At 37.0% G+C, this 21,831-nt stretch overlaps 1 protein-coding gene across 1 annotated transcript in view; it reads right to left on the minus strand.

Moving 5' to 3' along the window:
• Window positions 1-485: 485 nt before the first annotated feature.
• The window catches only part of ZNF484 (zinc finger protein 484), a 30,908-nt gene continuing 9,562 nt past the window's right edge, over window positions 486-21,831 (minus strand). Inside the window, 4 exon segments of the mRNA XM_055427449.2 lie at window positions 486-1,029; window positions 1,031-3,288; window positions 9,495-9,590; window positions 9,841-9,967. Of these exon segments, the coding sequence (XP_055283424.2) occupies window positions 970-1,029; window positions 1,031-3,288; window positions 9,495-9,590; window positions 9,841-9,967 (2,541 nt within the window). The 3' untranslated portion in view covers window positions 486-969.

The raw sequence follows: 21,831 nt of genomic DNA on the forward strand, positions 1-21,831 counted from the left end.
TATGTAATAAATAAGTAGAGGATGCATTAACAAAATTGGAAGAACTCTAGGTTTTAAAACTCACTTTCTTAATTTGTCTCTTTAGAAAAAGAAATCATTTAAAAAGTAGAGGTTTCTGTAAAAGACAATGAGAATCCAGAGTGCCAAATCTGTAACCTGTGGCTAACTTTCATGATCTCAGAATCAGCTATAGTGTTACAGGTAATCTTTGGGGCTGCTGTTTACATCATTGATCACTTTTGGGACATAGTCTGGGAGCACTTTATACCTCTTGGGCATGAGTTACCTGCTGCCATGGTAGGGAATTAATAAACAAGGAAACATGTTAGTTACCTAAAGATGCCTGTGAATATTCAGGTAAGTCTGTGGTTTTTGACAATCTCAAAGTCAAATTATAAATTTTAAACTTCTTAATCCAAATTTCCACACACTAATAAATATTGTAAGCTATAAATAATTGTGACATCCCAAAGAAAAGAAAAAAGTAGAGTCCATCTCTGTATCTTTAATGTCAATTTTCACAAAAACTTCTAGATTCTTTTTATTATACATGTGAATTGTCTATACTGTTGCCTTGATTTCAGTGTCCATAGAGTGCTTGGACAATGAAAAATTTTCTTGCAAATCTACTCAAGAAATTCCTTTGGTCAACATTGAATATTTTTGCTATACAGGGCATGAACAACTCAACAGCCCTGACTTATAAAGCTGCTTATCCAAAACGTGGAATAAGAACTATTGCCAAGTCATCTCCTTGCACATGTACTATTATTTGCAGGTGCTTAAAAATCCCAGTATCTGTCAAGTAAACAAGCTGCCATTTATCACTGCTGAAACACTTTCTCCAAAGTGTCTGCCCAAATGTATAAAACTGGACATAAGCTATGAGATCCAGATATTCATACTTCTGACTAGATAGAGGAAAATTGACTTTGGTTACCTCTTGCTTCTTAGTCAAGCTATAGCTCCTCACAAATTTGTATCCCTACCCCATGATTGTGGCACTGGGCATTCTACTTCCTCAGTATTAAGATTTCTGATGTACACTGAACTGTGCTTTCCAGTTACAGTCTTTCCCAAAGTCACTAGATTTATAAGGTTTCTGTTTAGTATGAATTTTCTGGTGTTTAATAAGATTTGATCTGATGGAGAAGGCCTTTCCACATTCAGTACACATATAAGGTTTCTCTCCTGTGTGAATTCGGTGATGTTCAAGGAGTTGTGACTTCTTAATAAAAGCCTTCCCACAGTCACTGCATTTATAGGGTTTCTCTCCAGTATGAATTCTCCTATGTCGATTTAAATGTGACTTCTGGATGAATGACTTCCCACATTCAGTACAAATATAAGGTTTCTCTCCTGTATGAATTCTCTGATGCATAATGAGTGTTGATTTTCGCGCAAAGGCTTTCCCACATTCACTACACTCAAAATGTCTTTCTCCAGTATGAGACTGCTGATGTATATGGAGGCCTGACTTTCGAGTGAAGGCTTTTCCACAGTCATCACATTTATAGGGTTTCTCGCCAGTATGAATTTTCTGGTGTGTAAAGAGATTTGATCTGTCCGTGAAAGCCTTTCCACATTCAGCACATCTGTAGGGTTTCTCTCCTGTGTGAATTTGCTGATGTACATGAAGTTGTGACTTCTTTGTGAAAGATTTCCCACAGTCACTGCATTCATAAGGTTTCTCTCCAGTATGAATTCTCTCATGTGTAATAAAATGTGACTTGTGGAAGAAGGCCTTCCCGCATTCAGTGCAAACATAGGGCTTTTCTCCTTTATGAATTCTCTGGTGCATACTCAGTGTTGACTTCTGAATAAATGCTTTCCCACATTCACTGCATTCATAATGTCTCTCTCCAGTGTGACATTTCTGATGTATCCTGAGCCGTGACTTCCAGGTGAATGATTTCCCACAGTCACTGCATTTATAGGGTTTCTCTCCGGTATGAATTTTTTGGTGTTTAATGAGATTTGACCTGTCAGTAAAGGCCTTCCCACATTCAGTACATATATAGGGTCTCTCACCAGTATGAATTTTCTGGTGTATAATGAGATTTGTCCTGTGAGTGAAGATCTTCCCACATTCTGAACATATGAAGGGATTCTCCCCTGTGTGAATTCGCTGATGCACATGGAGTTGTGACTTCTTTATAAAGGACTTCCCACAGTCATTGCATCCATAAGGTTTCTCTCCAGTATGAATTCTCTCATGTGTAATAAAATGTGACTTTCGGATAAAGGCTTTCCCACATTCAGTACATACATACGGTTTTTCTCCTGTGTGAATTTTCTGATGCATACTTAGTGTTGATTTTCTTGTGAAAGATTTTCCACAGTCAATACATTCAAAGTGCTTCTTGCCAGTATGAGCTTTTTTGTGTATACTGAGATTTGATTTGTGAGTGACATTTTTTCCACATTCACTGTAATCACAGGGGTTTTTTCCTCCAGTAGGAATTCTCTGGGGTCTGAACAGATCTAACTTCTTGATAAAGGCTTTTCCATGTGCACTGCATTTATAGTCAGTCTCCTCAGAATGAGGAGTTTTCTCATGGTATGAGTTGAGGGAAAATTTCTTCCCATATTCAGTGCCTACATAGGATTTTTCTCTTGTATAAACCCAAGGTGCAGCAAATTGGGACTTCTGAGTGAAGATCATCTCACATTTGGTGCACTCATGATGTTTCTCTTCAGTATAAATCCTTTGATGTGCAAAAAGGTGTGTCTTATGGGTGGAGAGTTTCACACAATCAGAAAATAAATGGAAGTCCTCCCCAGTATGATGTTTTTGATGCTGCATGAGAGCTTGCTTACTCAGAAGTTTCTTACATTGATTATATTCACAAGCATTCATTTCTGTATGAGAATTCATACGAGTAAAAGTATTACCATATCCAATAATCTTATCAAAATTTTCTGTTGCATTGTTTCTATTACAATTACATAAGTTTACAATAGGCTTCAAACTCTTTTGAAATGAGTCATAGTTATGGAGTCTTTTTCTTGAAGGAACAAGGTTTGTGTTTACATGAATTTTTTTCCCAATGTCTTTATTACAGTCACAGTTCCCCTTATTAGCTACTGTATCCTTGTTGGTGAAGATGATAGGACTTAAATGTTTGTTCTGGTTTTCCTTATCTCTTCCTGTCTGCTTATCATCTTGCCAAAATTCTTCTAAAATGGAATATAGGTCATCTCTTGGGAAGAGACGTATTCCCTCAAACCAGACTGAAACATCTTCAGATATTCCCTGTTGTGATGTTTCACAACCAATATCCTGATCTAAAAAATAAAATACACAAAGAACAGTTAGCAAAACACAGAAGGGATGATAGAGTGAATACAAGGTGAACAAAGAGAAATGGGAGAGGTTCTATATAAATGTAATAATAAATATAGATAAATATATAAAATAAGAATATATATAATAATCTCTTTATATGAAAAAATATGCAATAATAAAATAAGCCCTTACATTACATTTACTGTCTGATAAACAATAGAATTTAGATGTCTCAGGCATTGTTCTAACTCATTTAAACATCAACATAACCTTTTACTATTAATGTTATTATTGTCCCTACTTTACAGATGAGGAAACTGAGCCACAGAAGAGTTAAGTAATGTGCCCAAATCAGATGCTTAGTAATTGGGGAAGACGAGATTCAAACTGAAATATGCTGTTCTGAACATGTAGCAGAACTACATAATAGGTGTTAGAAGAACAAAGTGACAAACCATGTGGCTAAAAAATATTTCTGAGTCTAGATTCTTATTATCCTTCATCTATAAATCCTAATCTCTCCGCTTTCTCTATTCCCTATTAACCACTGTGCCATAAATACAAATTTATTTATGTACAGAAATCTATTGTAGCCTCAGTCATCCTGAATTAGCTTTACCATTACAAACAGCAAATATATATCTATGATTCAATTCTTTATGCCTGGTTTTGGGGTGCAGATACACACACTTAATAAGGAAGAATATAACAGCAAAAAGGGCAAACTCTGAAGCAGAGACAGAAGTTGTTCATTAAAATCTGTCCCCTTCCTTCAACAGTGTTAAGCTTGTAGCCAAGCATGTGTCTGTCTCAATACAACAGGCATATACAGCCTCATTTGTAGGTAAATCCAGGTAATTCACCTATCACCATTCAAATGAGAGTAGGAATTATATTTGTTGTAATCAGATCAATGTTTTAAGGAAGTAAGTGTGTCTCCCATAACTCTCTTCCCACTGGCTATATTACAGACTTCATAGTTCAGTTCTATGTTGCTGGTGATGCTGGAGACAAGAGATTAGAAAGCTACAGCCCTCAGGCTAAATCCAGGCCAGGTTAATGTTTATGTTCTCTAAGTCACTGTTTCTTCTTGGGGTCTATCAATGACAGGAGGTGGGTTTTACTCCAATATACCATTCTTACCTACAATAAGAATCACTAATAACCCCAACTGTGGAATAGTGTATAAGACATAGCAGAGTCAGTTCTGATGAGGTGGATGAACCTATAATCTATTATACAGAGTGAAGTGAGTCAGAAAGAGAAAGATAAATATCGGAAAATTGGTTCTGAAGAATTTATTTACAGGGCAACAGCGGAGAAACAGACATAGAGAATAAACTTATAGACACAGGGAGAGGGGAGGAAAGGGTAAGATGTATAGAAAAAGTAACATGGAAACTTACATTACCATGTATAAAATAGATATCCAATGGGAATCTGCTGTATGGCTCAGGAAACTCAAAAAGGGGCTCTGTATCAATCTAGAGGGATGGGATGGGGAGGGAGATGGGAGGGAGGTTCAAAAGGGAGGGGATATATGTATACCTATGGCTGATTCATGTTGAGGCTTGACAGAAAACAACAAAATTCTGTAAAGCAATTATCCTTCAATAAAAAAAAAATTTTAAAAAGACATAGTAGATTCTCAGTAAATACTTATATAAAAATCAGATTACTCTTTAATATAGACACAGCCTAACCTTGTATCCATTTCATTCTATCCCCAGGACCTTATAATGTTTGTAATATCCCCAAACACATTCTTTTAACTTTTATATTTTTGAGCTTCCCATGTGGCGCTAGTGGTAAAGAACCCACCTACCAATGCAGGAGACTTAAGAGACATGGGTTCAATCCTTGGATTGGGAAGAACCCCTGGAGAAGGAAACAGCAATCCATTGCAGTATTCTTGCCTGGAGAATTCCATGGACAGAGGAGCCTGATGGGCTATACAGTCCATGGGGTTGCAGAGTCAGACATGACTGAAGTGACTTAGCACACATTACAGTTTTACTCACACATATTAATATTTTCATAAAGCCTAAGGACCTCTAATACTAGATTCCTAAACACGGTTTTCATCTTTTGCAACTTTTCACTTTCTTTAGCTTATAAACCGACTGCTATGCCTGACAGCATTTACATTATTATCAATGATGTTCAATGTAAAAAATTTGCTCCTGTGGTAAAAAGTTTAATTATTCATAATTCCTCTGTCACAAACTGAATTACCAATTCAATAAAATACAAAGTCATAATTCAGGCCAATAAAATGAATGTATGTAAGCTATCTTTCCACCAGTCACTAAAGTCTATTTTATTACCAACTCTAAACATATATTCTTTTCCTATTCCCCACTAAGCTTCCCTTTCGTGATCTTTTATTCCTTTTCAAAATTCATTTCCTTCATGGATCATTTAGGGTTCTATGCTCTGAAAATGAATCTCAAACCTCAGCAAAACTCTAGGAAGGCTCTTTTTTCTCTTAACTTAAAAATAAACACAGATATTGTGAGCCTTACAAAGTCATAGATGTACACAATAATAAATGCTTAATGCTCAAAGGCTTAAATTTTAAACATGTCTTTCAGTTGTCTTCCCTTTCCAATTACAATTATTGGTCCTTTAAATAACGCTTAGCAGAAAAAATTTCAAATCCCTCTGAAACAGAGCAAAATAACAGCTTCTGCCTATCACTTAAAGAATTTAATTTCACTAAATATTCTTTAGAGAAACATTTTTGAAATAGGTAAAAGACTCAGTTTTCATTCAAATTAATGTAATTGTCTCTGAGTTTTTGTGGGTCAGAGAATTAGAAAAGGGAAAAAGCAATGTATACTGTAATAGGTCCAATAAAAGAAGTAAGTGAAACATGACAGCAAAGTGTAAGTATGTGGATTATCTGAATAGGCAGACAGATCAGAAAATAAAGGGTCAGATGCTGCTGCTAAGTCACTTCAGTCATGTCCGACTCTGTGTGACCCCATAGACAGAAGCCCACCAGGCTCCCCCGTCCCTGGGATTCTCCAGGCAAGAACACTGGAGTGGGTTGCCATTTCCTTCTCCAATGTGTGAAAGTGAAAAGTGAAAGTGAAGTCGCTCAGTCGTGTCCGACCCTTAGCGACCCCACAGACTGCAGCCTACCAGGCTCCTCCATCCATGGGATTTTCCAGGCAAGAGTACCGGAGTGGCTTGCCATTGCCTTCTCCGAAAGGGTCAGATACAGGGGAATAATTAAAGAAAATGTTAAAATGAAGCAAACATGATTATGTAAACTAAACAAAGATAAATGTGAATTGCAAATATGAGGCATGTTCTTCCTTTAGTTTATTAATCCATTGAGAGAAGAATTTCTCATATGTTAGGTAATATTTTGCATCATATAGCTACGACAAGATACGCACAATATTTTAACCTGTAGCACCTAGGAAAAAAAATTTTTAAAACATCAAAACAGGGTTAGAATAATTCAAGCATAAGTAAATATAGACAAGGTTTTAGGTTTTACTTTTCACTGGAAAGTAAAAGGAGGAGGGCATCTAAATGATACTTTCTAAAAGAGAAAAATTAGTAGAAAGAGCATAAAGAATTGTTTGAGAAGATGAGTCACATGGAAAAGCAAAAATATGACAACATTAAAACAATAAACAACAATAAAATATGACAACATTTAGAAAGGTGTGCCACTTGCTTTAGCATGCTGCATTGTAACTGCTCTTCCTTCACACAAGTAGCTGCCTGATGGGCCCTTTTATGCATAAAGTATCAATTGGTCCCCTGAGAGCTTTATACAGTGAGAGCCAATCTGATCTGTTTCCTTAATTCTGGTGTCAGTCATGGCTTATGCCAGAATTGAGACAAATGATTCAATTTGAGACACATCCATAGGTCTTAACCCATTTTAAGGAGGGCCTAGCCCTGGTGGCTCAGATGGTAAAGCGTCTGCCTACAATGCGGGAGACCTGGGTTCGATCCCTGGGTCGGGAAGATCATCTGGAGAAGGAAACGGCAACCCACTCCAGTACTCTTGCCTGGAAAATCCCATGGATGGAAAAGCCTGGTAGGCTACAGTCCGTGGGGTTGCAAAGAGTAGGACATGACTGAGCGACTTCACCTTACCTTACCTTAGTCCTTTACATCTGTCCCATAATACCAACTATAACTTCCAACTTCAATTGGTTAAATATATGACACGGACTCATGGGAATCAGCAAATGTAGCATAAAGCAGCACAACTCAAAGTATGTGCTCAGCAGCAGGAAGAAAAGCCAGAGAAAAAGAGAGGAAAGACCCCCTTGGTGGTGGTCATCATCCAAAGATCCTGCTTACTACACAAACTGTTAAGTCTCTGCAGAGGAACAATGGACTCCCACACCAAATTTGGTTCAGATGTCAAGAGTGATGATCTGACACACACCCAATAAGATATGAAAAAGTTCATTACTCATTTAATGAGACTTTTGAAGGGAAAGTTTCCAAGCAGGTCTAAAAGTGGCTTACAAGAGTGAGAAAAGGAAACTGGCTTGGGTTTTTAATAGCTGTTGGGGGATGGTGCTAAGCTGACTGATACAGGACAATTTCCAACTAGCACCAATGGAGAGAGCATCTGGGGTTTCTTGTAGTTTGCCCAGATGTGGGGCAGAAGATAAAGAGAGAGTGGTGAAGTTCGGAAGGTGTCAGTAGTCAAACACCAAAAATGAAATCAGAATCTATTACAAGGTACATGAAAAGATGTTCAAAACATTTTGTTATTAGAGAAACACAAATTAAAACAAATAGTTAGAAATTAAAATCCACTAGATTATAAGAAATTATTAGAAATATGCACAGGGATGAGGAGAAATTGATGCCTTTGTATGTTTAGAGGATTGTAGACCAATACATCCAATCTAGAAAACAATATGGTTATACTTAGTGAAATAAAGCATTAGTATATTCATTAATAAAACACTTCCACTACTCTTCAAGAAATTCTTGTTTACTATAAGAATAGCTCTTGAAGAAATTTATTATAGTACTAGCTATAGTACTTCTTCATTGGAGAAGGAAATGGCAACCCACTCCAGTGTTCTTGCCTGGAAAATCCCAGGGACGGGGGAGTCTGGTGGGCTGCCGTCTGTGGGGTCACACAGAGTCGGACACAACTGATATGACTGATGTGACTAGTAGTAGTAGTAGTAGTAGCTATAGTAGCTAGAAAGCTGGACAAGTAAATGTGGCATATATATATACTATGGAATGTATGCATCAACTAGAAGCAATGAGCTAGAAAAACAGTGTACCATGAACCAATTTAGTGCTGAGAGGAAAAAAACTAAGTAGGATATATAGCACAGTACCATTTTTAGAAATTAAAATGACCAGCAATTTAAATTTTATTTTACAAATACCTGACAAATTTAAGAATAAATTGCAAGCAAACATATAAAATACAGTAGAGCAACTGCCTCTGGGAAGAATAAAAATGAGTAGGGAGTGAGGATTAAAAGGGATAAATAAAAAATTAAATAAAACTTTTTTAAAAATTGTAAAATAGGGGATTCCCTGGTTAGGACTCTGAGTTTCCACTGCAGGGCGTGCAGGTTCAACCCCTGGCCAGAGAAACGAAGATCCTGCATGCTGTGGGGTGTGGCCCCCAAAAAATTATAAAAGAATTAAAATAAGAAGCTATCCCCAAATGTAAGTAATGGAAATCTCAAAGCCAACAGCTGAGGAGAGGCTTGGGAGATGATATAATATGGTCATCTCTACATGACAATTCTGAAGCATCTTAAGGGAAAAGAAAGAAAATGAAGAGAAATAAGCAGGTGAGTGACCCAAAGTGATTTTTTAAGACAATTTTATGAGTACCTGAATGTGAAAGGAAAGGATTTAAGACAGTGACAGAGATTAAAAAAAAAAATTTTTTAATGTTATAAAAAGGGAGAAAAAGCAAAACAGCAGGCTCCTACAGCCAATGTACCAGTAACTGTAGCATATCCCTCTTAAAGAGTCAAGCAAAGAAGACACTGATATTGGAAGGGGCCTTAAGTGGGAATGGCATTTAGATGTCTAAGAAACCAATATCAACTCTATCCATGCAGTTTCAAAAGTTCAGAATGTTATAGAAATATCATATTAAAAGCACTTCAAAGTTGCCAAACTCTGCCAGTAAAACTGTGATTTGGTTATACGATCTCCTATGCTTTTGGTTCCTACTTACCTAGACAGCGCTGGCTTGAGATTTTGCCATTCCACATAAACGGTTCTTCTCCCCACTCCAAGTTGAAAATGACTTCTGGTTTGGGAACCTGACACCCTGATGATAGGAAACAACAAAGCCCTCATTTACTTTTCAGAAAAGTTCATGGGGAACGGAAGTATCTTAATGTCCAAAAGAGATTGTTAAGAACATAGAACAAAATAAGGACAAAACTATTACACACTTCAGATGTCCTACAGTCTTTAGAAGTCCCACATACCTTAGAAACACCAGATTTCAGAAATTCCACTAAGGAAAAAAAAAAAAAACAATTAGGTACAGACTTACCCAGCAGAGCTGTGCTTACCCACTGAGATCAAGTTGAAATAGTTTTCCAGCATTACATCCCTGTATAGACTTTTCTGAGCAAGGTCCAATTGTTGCCACTCTTCCCTGCTGAAGTCTACGGATATATCTTTGAAAGACACTGATCCCTGGAAAAACACGTTTATTCAATGAAAAACTTACTTTTAATAATTTTTAACATGATACAACATATAAGATTCTCACTAAATACCTAAATTTGATATTATTATTTCAAGGGAAAAATTAATATTAAAAGTATCAGGTCATTCTTTCTGTGGCTCTAAACATTCTGGGGTTTTGTTTTTATCTGTGTGCTGGTTAAAAAAGAATACACTGAAAACTCATCAAGCTGCAAATCTGATTTCTGCATTCTTTTCCATGTATGCCATATTTCATTAACACTTCACTTAGAAAAGCAATGATTTTTCAGATATAAAATCAGAAGCACAAGCAATCAGAGAAAAAATAGATAAACTGAACTTTATCAAAATATAAAACTTTGTGCTAAAAAGGATACCATGAGAATCCCAGGGACGGGGGGCCCTGGTGGGCTGCCGTCTATGGGGTCGCACAGAGTCGGACATGACTGAAGCGACTTAGCAGCAGCAGCAGCTGCAAAAAAAGTGAAAAGATAAGGGAATTTGCTGGCAGTCCAGTGTTAGGTCTCTGCACCACCAATTCAGGGGGCATGGGCTCAATGCCTGGTAGGGGAACTAAGATCCCCATGCTATACCCAATGGCCAAAAATGAAAAATAAACAAACAAAAATAACAACAAAAACAGAACAAACAACATGTTTACTTAAAAAAGAAAGTAAAAACAACTCAAAGACTAGGGGAAAATGTCTGCAATTATATCTCTGATAAAGGACTTGTGTAAAGAATATATAAAGAACTCTTACAACTCAATAAAAAGATAAATGATCCAATTAAAAATGGACCAAAGGAACTTCCCTGATGGTCCAGTGGCTAAAACTCCATGCTCAAAATGCAGGGGGCCTGTGTTCAATCCCTGGTCAGGGAGGTAGAGTCCACATGCTGTAACAAAAGATCCTGGATTCTGCTACAAAGCTCGAACATCCCTCATGCCACAGCTAAGACCTGGCACAGTCAAATAAACAAATAAACAGACCAAGAAGAATATACATCTCTCCAAGGAAGATATACAAATGGCCAAAAAGCATGAAAGGTTCTCAATACAGGTCAATATAGTCAAAAGGGATATCAAAATTCAAAGAGATACCCCTTCAAATTCACTAAGATGATTATAAAATAAAAAATGCTCTGCTTGTGTGTATTTGTATTTTTATTATTTTTGTAGCAAAATAATAAATGCAATTAAATCTTAAATTCTGAAATTTAAAATATGCTCCAATCATTAGTTATTAGTCATCAGGAAAATGCACCTATTAGGACGGCTATAATAATAAAAAATAAAAAGACACATAATATCAAGTGCCAGTGGGGAAGTGGAGAAATTGGAACGCTCATATAGTAAAGGTGGGAATGTAAAACAGTCTGGCACTTCCTCAAAAGGAGTAATATGAGCTAATGGTTCCACTTCCAGGTATATATCCAAGAGAAAGCAAAACATTCATTCACATAAAACTTATATAGCAATGTTCATAGTAGCATTATTCTTAATATTCAAAAACAGAAACAACCCAGGATATCAACTAATGATGAATTTCAATATGGTATATTCATAAAAGAGATTATTCAGCCATAGAGAGGAATGAAATACTGATTTATGCTACACTGTGAATAAATTTCGAAAATATTATGCTAAGTGAAATAAGTCAATCACAAAAGACCACATATTATACGATTCCATTTACATGAGACATCCAGGACAGGCAAACCTATTAGGACAGTAAGAAGATTGCTGGTTGCCCAGGAATGGAGTAATGGAAGGATGTGGTGGGGAGGGAGGCAGCAACAGCTAAAAGGTATGACTTTGGATAGGGGAGGGAAAGAAAGTGTTCTAAAACTGGATAAAGATTGTACAACTCGATGAATATACTACAAATGATTGAATGTACACTTTACATGGACAGTACATATGATATGTTTAGGTGACCCTTCTGAGGCACTGTCATATCCAGATGGCATACAAGAGTTTGTGACAGTCCAGGGTTTCTTCCAGGAATAACTATACATGCCAGATGAAATACTGAAACTATATGTTTGAAAATACTGGAAGCAGTTAGGTACTAAGATTCTATAGACAACATTTAAGGTTTGAGTTGATGTACATAACCACTTTTACACTAGGAGTATTTATCAATTCTGGGTATGGTAAAAGGTGAAAACTCAGGCTTTGAACCAGTAGAAGGCTAAAGTTGGGTGACAGAGAAACCAGAATTCAAACACATGGACAGTTTTTCCCCTAAGACATCTGCCAAATTCTAGGGCTGTATGAGCAGAAGACTAAACACTTCTATCTAGCAGATAGCCTCTGAAAAGCAAGGCAAAATGTTAGGAGTCTGATAAGCAAACACTGTTGGCACTTATCAAGAGGCGGGTCCACAGAGGGCAAACTGGGCTCTCAGCTGAAAATCCTGGATGGTCAGAGTGAACCAGAGATAGATTATTATCAGGGCTTCAACTTAGTCTTGATTCAACATAACACTGTGCCTGACTAGACAAAGGTGTTCATCCTCCACTCTATCTGCCAAGGCAAACAAGAATCCTCTCCTGAGAAAGTTTGTTATTGTTCAGTCACTAAGTCGTGTCTGACCTTTTGTGACCCCATGGACTTTAGTAAACTAGGCTTCTCTGTCCTTCACTATCTCCTGGAGTATGCTCAAACTCATGTTCATTAAGTCAATGATGCCATTCAACCATCTCATCCTCTGTCGTCCCCTTCTCCTCCTGCCCTCAATCTTTCCCAATGAATATTCAGGATTGATTTCCTTTAGGATTGACTGGTTTGATCTCCTTGCAGTGCAAGGGACTCTCAAGAGTCTTCTCTACCACCACCACTCAAAATCAACATTCTCTGGTGCTCAGCCTTCTTTATGGTCCAACTGTTACATCCATATATGACTAATGGAAAAATCACAGCTTTGACTATTTGGATCTTTGTTGGCAAAATAATGTCTCTACTTTTTAACACGCTGTCTAGGTCTGTCATAGCTTTCCTCCCAAGGAGCAAGTGTCTTTTAATTTCAAGGCTTCAGTCATCATCTGCAGTGATTTTGGAGCCCAAGAAATAAAATCTGTCACTGTATCCATTTTTTCTCATCTATTTGCCATGAAGTGATGGAACTAAGATCATGCCATGATCTTAGTTTTTTGAATGTTGAGTTTTAAGCCAGCTTTTTCACTCTCCTCTTTCACCTTCATCAAGAGGCTCTTTAGTTCCTCTTTGCTTTCTGCCATTAGGGTGGTGTCATCTGCATAGCTGAGGTTATTGATATTTCTCCCAGTAATGTTGATGCCAGCTTGAGCTTCATCCAGCCCAGCATTTCGTATGATGTACTCTGCATATAAGTTAAATAACTGAGAAAGATACCATAATCTAGATCCTTGACAATGCTTTATACGTGTTTTGATACAATAAAAAAAATGCCTATCAAAAAACATAACAAAATATCTGAAACCAGAGGAAAAAAAATTCAATAGAAACAGTCTTACAGGATCTTGGAGTTAGATGAAAAGGTGGAGAATTTCATCAGAGAAATGGAACTTATACTAAAAAAAAAAAGAAAATTGAAAAATTCAGTATCTAAAATTAAGAACTGAGAGGGGTTTAACAGCAGAATAACAGAATTACTGAAATGGAAGAAAAGCAAACAGAAGATACTCAAACTGAACTACAGAGGTTTTTTAAATAAAAATAAGCACAAGAGCACATGATGTATCACATGTACAATAACTTGGAAAGGAAAAACATATTGTCTGAGACAATAAAGAGGAAGACTATGAGGCAGAAGCAAAATTTGAAAAGGAAAGGTGAATGACATCAACTCAAAGACTCAAAAAGTTTCTCAAATTCCACTTTATAAAACTGTAAACACAGACTATGCAAAAACAGTAGTAATAATATCTTGTGAAGTTTAAAACATATGTAGAATTCAAATGCATAAAAATAATAATGTAAAAATGAGAAGCAATAAATGGAACTAAGATGTTTTAGCATCTATTAAGAAGGGGGTAAGAAAATAATGAGTTAAAGATGGATATTATAATATCCAGGGAAACAAATAAAAGAATGCATCACAAACAAGTTAACAAAATAAAAATTAAAACTTTGACTAATCTAAAAGAAAGTCAAGAAAAGAGTGGAAAAATAGTATTAAACTGACAGTTCAAATATGAAACTAATAAAACTGGATATAAATTCAAATATATCAGTAATTGCATTAAATGTAAATAAACTAAATAATCAAGTTAACACCAAAGACTGAGACTTGCAGCTAAAATAATTTAGTAAGGTTCATTCTACCCTGTTCATCTTGCTAAACACCTAAAAACCTAGAAAAATATTCATATATAAGGCATCTATCCACACCCTTGACTTTCTCTCAAGAACATACTTTCCTACAGTGAAACTAATTATAGCATCTTTTGTAATCTTGATAGCCCCCAAATATCCCAAATCATCAAGTCTAGTTCCTTTTTGCTTCACAGTTCTTCCTTCACCCTATCGCTTAATATTCATATTTTATTGTAAGCAGCAAAAAGAAACCGTGTCACATCTTCAATCCTTTGCTTGAAATCACCTCAGAGAAAAACACAAGCCCATCACTGACAAATGTGCTTTCCATATAACTACAGGACAAAATCCAGCTAAGCTTTCTGCTACTATATACCAAAGATGTTCCCTCCCCTACACTCCAGTAACATATTTCTCAGTTCCTTCTGAGTCTTCACCAGAAGCACCTTTAACACCCGTATTCCTGTCAACAGTTTGTTTAAAATAATGAGATATTCTCTAAAACAATACAGTTTTTTTTCCTACTGTGCTCCTCACTTTCTTCTGAGTTCTCTAGCAGAGTTAACAATAATATTTCTATTACCAGTCTGTTCAAGGCTCTTGCTATTATATGCTTCAAAATTTTTAGTTTTTATCCATTACCAAATTCCAAAGTCTTTTGACATTTTAGGGTATTTGTTACAGCATCATTCCATGTCCAGGTACCAAAATCTGTAATGGTTTCCTATTGCTGCTGCAACAAATTACTACAAACTTAAAACAACACAAATTTATTATCTGAATCTTCCTATCACATCCAGTAAGAAAAGGTGGGATGATTAAAGTAGAAAGAATGTCTTTAAATTTCTGAGTAAAAATGACTTACAATCTAGAATTAGCTATGAAATTACTGAGGGTCAAATAAAAATACTTTTAGACATGCAAGGTTTCAAGAAACCTAATTCCCATACAATACTCTCTGGATAACATTCTCTAAAAATGAAAGCACGAATCAAGAAAGAGCCAAAAAACAAGAGATCCAATACTTGAGAGACATGAAAGGAATTCCCAGCAGCATGCCAAAGGAAGACCCCCAAGTCAGTGCATGAGAATCGAATAGACAGCAACTTTGGTCATGTCAAGAACTCCAAGGGAAGTTTCTTTCAACTGATGAAATAAATAGCCTGTATTCTGGAGCCAAATTGCTTGGGTTTTACTCCTGGTTTCACCACTTACTAGCAGGGCAACCCACAGCAATTTACTTAACTTCTCTGTGGGCCTACTTCCTTCTCTGTAAAATGAGGATAATGATTATAGATACCTCAAAGAGGATGTGATTAAATCAGTTGAGAAAGAGAAAGAGTGTTTACAGTGCCTAGCATATAGTAAGCACTATATTAATACTTATGATTGGTGTTAACTGTCATTATCTAATATATTTTAACATATTGTAAAGATATTTACATACATGGGAAGACTGTGGAGTTGATTTAGTGATCCAGATATGGAAAATGAAACAAATGATTAAATCAAACAATAATTAATTCCAGACAAAATAAAAAACAGTGCATAAAAGATAAAAGAAATGGTTAAGCTGTGAATATAATTAAAATAAACATACTAATAAATACAGTCTATTGATTTACTCCAAATTATGATACACCTATATTAGAAGGAAGGGAAGAAGAAATGTGCATATAAGTGTTGAAGCCTTAAATGTCTGAGAGTTAAATCTTTATTTTCCATTGTGCTAAGTCAGTAGATACTTCCTAAAACTGAAAACCAAGAGGTACCAATATAAACATGTGATTTAGATATAGGAATGTAAATACCAAAAGAATTAGTTTGATTGAGTTTAGAGTGATTACTTTTGAGAAGCTGGAATTTGAGGGATAAAGAAAAGAGAAAGTCAAGAAAGAAAGGGAGAAATATACCCAACTGAATGCAGAGTGCTAGAGAATAGGAAGGAGAGATAAGAAGGCCTTCTTAAATGAACAATGTGAAGAAATAGAGGAAAACAATAGAATGGGAAAGACTAGAGACCTCTTCAAGAAAACTGGAACTATCAAGGGAATACTCATGTTACGATGGTCACAATAAAGAACAGAAAGGGAAAGGACCCAACAGAAGCAGAAGAGATTAAGAAGAGGTAGCAAGAAAACACAGAAGAACTATACAAAAAAGGTCTTAATGGTCCGGATAACCACAAAGATGTGGTCATTCTCCTGGAGCTAAACATCTGGAGTGTGAAGTCAAGTGGGCCTTAGAAGCATTACTAAGAACAAATCTAGTGGAGGTGATGGAATCCCAACTAAGTTATTTCAAATCCTAAAGGATGATGCTGGTAAAGTGCTGCACTCAATATGTCAGCAAATCTGGAAAACTCAGCAGTGACCAGAAGACTGGAAAAGGTTAGGTTTTATTCCAATCACAAAGAAGGGCAATGCCAAGCCATGTTCAAACTATCATACTATTGCACTCATTTCAAAAGTTATGACCAACCTAGACAGTATATTAAAAAGCAGAGACATTACTTTGCCAACAAAGATCCGTCTAGTCAAGGCTATGGTTTTTCCCGTGGTCATGTATGGATGTGAGAGTTGGACTATGAAGAAGGCTGATCGCCGAAGAATTGATGCTTTTGAACTGTGGTGTTGGAGAAGACTCTTGAGAGTAACTTGTACTGCAAGGAGATCCAACCAGTCCATTCTAGAGGAGATCAATCCTGGGTATTCATTGGAGGGACTTATGCTAAAGCTGAAACTGTAATACTTTGGCCACCTCATGTGACGAGTTGACTCACTGGAAAAGACTCTGATGTTGGGAAAGGTTGGGGGCGGGAGGAGAAGGGGACAACAGAGAATGAGATGGCTGGATGGCATCACCGACTCTATGGACATGAGTTTGGGTGAACTCCGGGAATTGGTGATGGACAGGGAGGCCTGGCGTGCTGTGATTCATGGGGTCGCAGAGAGTTGGACATGACTGAGCGACTGAATTGAACTGAACTGAACTGAACAAGGTATGCTCAAAATCCCTCAAGCTAGGTTTCAGCAGTTCACGAACCAAGAACTTCCAGATGTACAAGCTGGGTTTAGACAAGGCAGGGGAACAAGAGTCCAAATTGCCAACATTCACTGTATCATGGAGAAAGCAAGGGAATTCCAAAAAATATCTACTTCTGGTCTACACTAAACCCTTTGATTGTACAGATCACAACAAACTGTGGAAAATTCTTAAAGACATGGGAGTACCAGATCACCTTATCTGTCTCATGAGAAATCTGTATATAGATCAGGAAGCAATCTTTAGAACCAGACATAGAACAACTGATTGGTTCAAAAGTGGGAAAGGAATATGACAAGGCTATGTTCTCACTGTGTGTATAACTTACATGCAGAGTATATCATGTGAAATGCTGGTCTGGATGAATCACAAGCTGGAATCAACACTGCTGGGAGAATTATCAACAACCCCAGATATGCAGATGATACCACTCTAATGGCGGAAGGTGGAAAGTAAAGAGGACTAAAGAACCTCTTGATGAAGGTGAAAGAGATCAAAAAAGCTGGCTTGAAACTCAACATCAAAAAGCTAAAATCATGGCATCTGGTCCCATCATTTCACGGCAAATAGAAGGGGAAACAGTGGAAACAAGGACAGATTTTATTTTCTTGGGCACCAAAATCACTGTGGACAATGACTGCAGCCATGAAATTACAAGACGCTTGCTCCTTGAAAGGAAAGCTATGACCAACCTAGACAGCACAGTAAAAAGCAGAGACATCACTTTGCCAACAAAGGTCCTTCAGTCAAAGCTATGATTTTTCCAGTAGTCATAGACAGATCGGAGAGTTGAACCATAAAGAAGAGGGAGTGCCAAAGAACTGATGCTTTCAAATTGTAAAGCTGGAGAAAATTCTTGAGAGTCCCTTTGACTGCAAGGTGATCAAACCAGTCAATCCTGAAGGAAATCAACCCTGAATATTCACTGGAAGGACTGATGCTGAAGTTCCAACACTTTGGCCACCTGATGCAAAGAGAAGACTCACTGGAAAAGACCCTGATGCTGGAAAGATTGAGGGCAGGAGCAGAAGCAGTCAACAGAGGATGAGATGATTAGCTAGCATCACCAACTCAACGAACATGAATTTGAGCCAACTCCAGGAAACAGTGAAGGACAGAGGAGACTGGTGTGCTGCAGTCCATGGGATTGCAAAGAGTTGGATGTGACTTACTGACTGAAAAACAATAGCAACAAAACACCTAACCTTCTGAAACTGTTCCACAAAATTACAGATGTAGGAAAACTTCCAAACTCATTCTCTGATGCCACCATCACCCTGTGATCAACATCAGAAAAAGATACCACAAAAAAGGAAAATTACAGGCCAATATCAATGATGACTGTAGAGGGATAAATCCTCAACACAATACTAACAATCCAAGTCCAACAATACATTAAAAAGATCATTCACTATGATCAAGTGGGAGTCATGTATGGATGCAAGGATTTTTCAATATCTGCAAATTAATCAATGTGAAATACAAACTGAAGAATAAAAACCATGATTATCTCAATAGGTGCAGAAAGACAAATTCAGTACCCTTTTATGATAAAAACTCTCTGGAAAGTGGGCATGAGGGGAACATTCCTCAACATAATAAAGGCCATATATGACAAATCTGCTCCTTAACATCATACTCAGTGCTGAAACGCTGAAAGCGTTTTCTCTAAGATGAGGAAAAAGACAAGGATGTTCACTCTCCCCATTATTATTCAGCATAGTTCTGGATGTCCTAGTTACAGCAATCAGAGAAGAAAAAGAAACAAATGGAATCCAAACTGAAAATGAAGAAGTTAAACTGTCACTGTTTGCAAATGACATGATACTATTCATAGAAGACCCTAAAGACACTACTGCTACCGCTAAGTCACTTCAGTTGTGTCCGACTCTGTGTGACCCCACAGACGGAAGCCCACCAGACTCCCCCTTCCCTGGGATTCTCCAGGCAAGAACACTGGGGTGGGTTGCCATTTCCTTCTCCAATGTGTGAAAGTGAAAAGTGAAAGTGAAGTCGCTCAGTCATGTCCGACCCTTAGCAACCCCATGGACTGCAGCCCACCAGGCTCCTCCATCCATGGGATTTTCTAGGCAAGAATACTGGAGTGGCTTGCATTGCTACAAACTATTAAATATCATCAGTGAATCTAGTAAAGTTGCAGGTTACACAATGAATACACAACAAAAAATTGTTGCATTTCTATACAATAACATCAAAAGATCAGAAAGAGAAATTCAAGAAACAATTCCATTTACCATCATATCAAAAGGATAAACCTACCTAAGGAGACTAAAGACCTATACTCTGAAAATTATAAGGAGTCAATGAAGGAAACTAAAGAAGACACAAACAGATGAAAAGATATATCATGTTCATGGACTGGAAAAATTAATATTGTCAAAATGAATATACTACCCAAAGCAGTCTACAGATGCAATGAAATCCTGATCAAATGACCAATGGCATTTTTACATAGAATTACGGCTTCCCTGGTGGCTCAGATGGTAAAGAATCCTCATGCAATGCAGGAGACCTGTGTTTGATCCCTGGGTTGGGAAGATCCCCAGGTAAAAGGAATGCAACCCACGCCAGTGTTCTTGCCTGGAGAATCCCCATGGACAGACAAGCCTGGTGGGCACAGTCCATGGGGTCGCAAAGAGTCAGACATGACTGAGCAACTAAGCACAGCACAGCACAGCACAAAAAAAAAATCTCAAAATCTGTATGGAGACACAAAAGACCTTGAATAGCCAAAGCAATCTTAAGAAAGGAAAACAAAGCTGGAGGAATCAGACTTCCTGACAAAAGTAGAAATACAGATCAGTGGAACTGAATAGAAAGCCCAGAAGTAAATTCATACACCTTTGGTCAGTTAATCTATGACAAAGGTGGCAAGACAATACAATGTTGGACAGACAGTCTTGTCAACAAATGGTGCTGGGGGAACTAGACAGCTGACTGTAAAAAAAAAAAAAAAAGATCATCCTTTAATACCATACACAAAAATAACCTCAAAATGGATTAAAGACCTAAATGTGAGACCAGACACTATAAAACTCCTAGAGGAAAACAAGCAGTACAATCTTCAATGTAAATGTAGCAATATCTTTTTTATCTGTCTCCCCAAATAATTGAAATAAAAGCAAAAATGCACAAATGGGGCCTACTTAAACTTAAAAGATTTTGCACAGCAAAGAAAACAAAAAACAGAATGAAAAGAAAACCCACAGGTTGGGATAAAATGTTTGCAAATGATGTGACTGACATGGGATTAGTCTCCAAACTTTACAAACATCTCATGAGATTTAACATAATCAAAACAAACAACCCACTCAAAAAATGGGCAGAAGACTTAAATAGACATTTCTTCAAAGAAGACATAGAGATGACCAAGAGGCACATGAAAAGATGCTCACCATTGCTAATTACTATAGGAATGTAAATCAAAACTACAATGAGATATCACTCACACCAGTCAATGTGGCTATCATCAAAAAAATCCACAAAGAATAAATGCTGGAGAGAGTGTGGCAATAAGGGAACCCTCCTACAATGTCGGTGGGAATGCAAATTAGCATAGCTACTATGGAGAACAATATGGTGGCTTCTCTAAAAAACTAAAAACACAGCTACCATATGACCTTGCAATCCCATCCCGGGACATATTCCTGAAGAAAATCATAGCCCAAAAGGATATACGCACCTAGGGTTTGTTTTGGTACTGTTTACAATAGCCAAGACATGGAAGCAACTTAAATGTCTATCTACAGAGGAATGGAGAAAGAAAATATGGTACATATATACAGTGGAATACTACTCAGCCAAAAAAAAGAATGAAATAATGCCATTTGCAGCAACACAGATGAACCTAGAGATTGTCATACTTAGTGAAGTAAGTTAGATAGAGAAAGATAAATAGTGTATGATACCCCTTATAAGCAGAATCTAAAAAGAATTAGTACACATGAACTTATTTACAAAACAGAAACAGACTCACAGGCTTAGAGAACAAACCTAGATGCCGGGGCGGGGCAGGATGGGGAAAGAATATGGGGAAGGAATAGTTAGGAAGTCTGTGATTGACATACACACACTGCTATATTTAAAATGGATAACCAACAAGGTCCTACTGTATAGCACAGGGAAGTCTGCTCCATGCTATGTTGCAGCCAGGACAGGAGCAGAGTTTGGGGGAGAATGCATACATGTATATGTACGAATAAGTCCCTTTGCTGTCCACCTGAAACTATCACATCATTGTTAACTGGCTATACTTCAGTATAAAATATAAAGTAAAAAAAAAAACTATCAAAAATTTTCTCAAACATCAAGAACCAGGAATTAGTTATTATAGATGAAACAAATTACTTTTTAACAATGTAAAGCATGCATTTCATTTCCATTATTGCTATGTCTTTCATGAAGATCAGAGAAAATTTTGTAGTTCAAAGTTCATAACTGTTAAGTCACACAACTCACATACACTTATAATCCAAGCTTGACTTGG

The sequence above is a fragment of the Moschus berezovskii genome, chromosome 7 (assembly GCF_049115385.1).
Source record: "Moschus berezovskii isolate FMDL1 chromosome 7, NW_MosBer_1.0, whole genome shotgun sequence".
NCBI classification, from domain to species: domain Eukaryota; kingdom Metazoa; phylum Chordata; class Mammalia; order Artiodactyla; family Moschidae; genus Moschus; species Moschus berezovskii.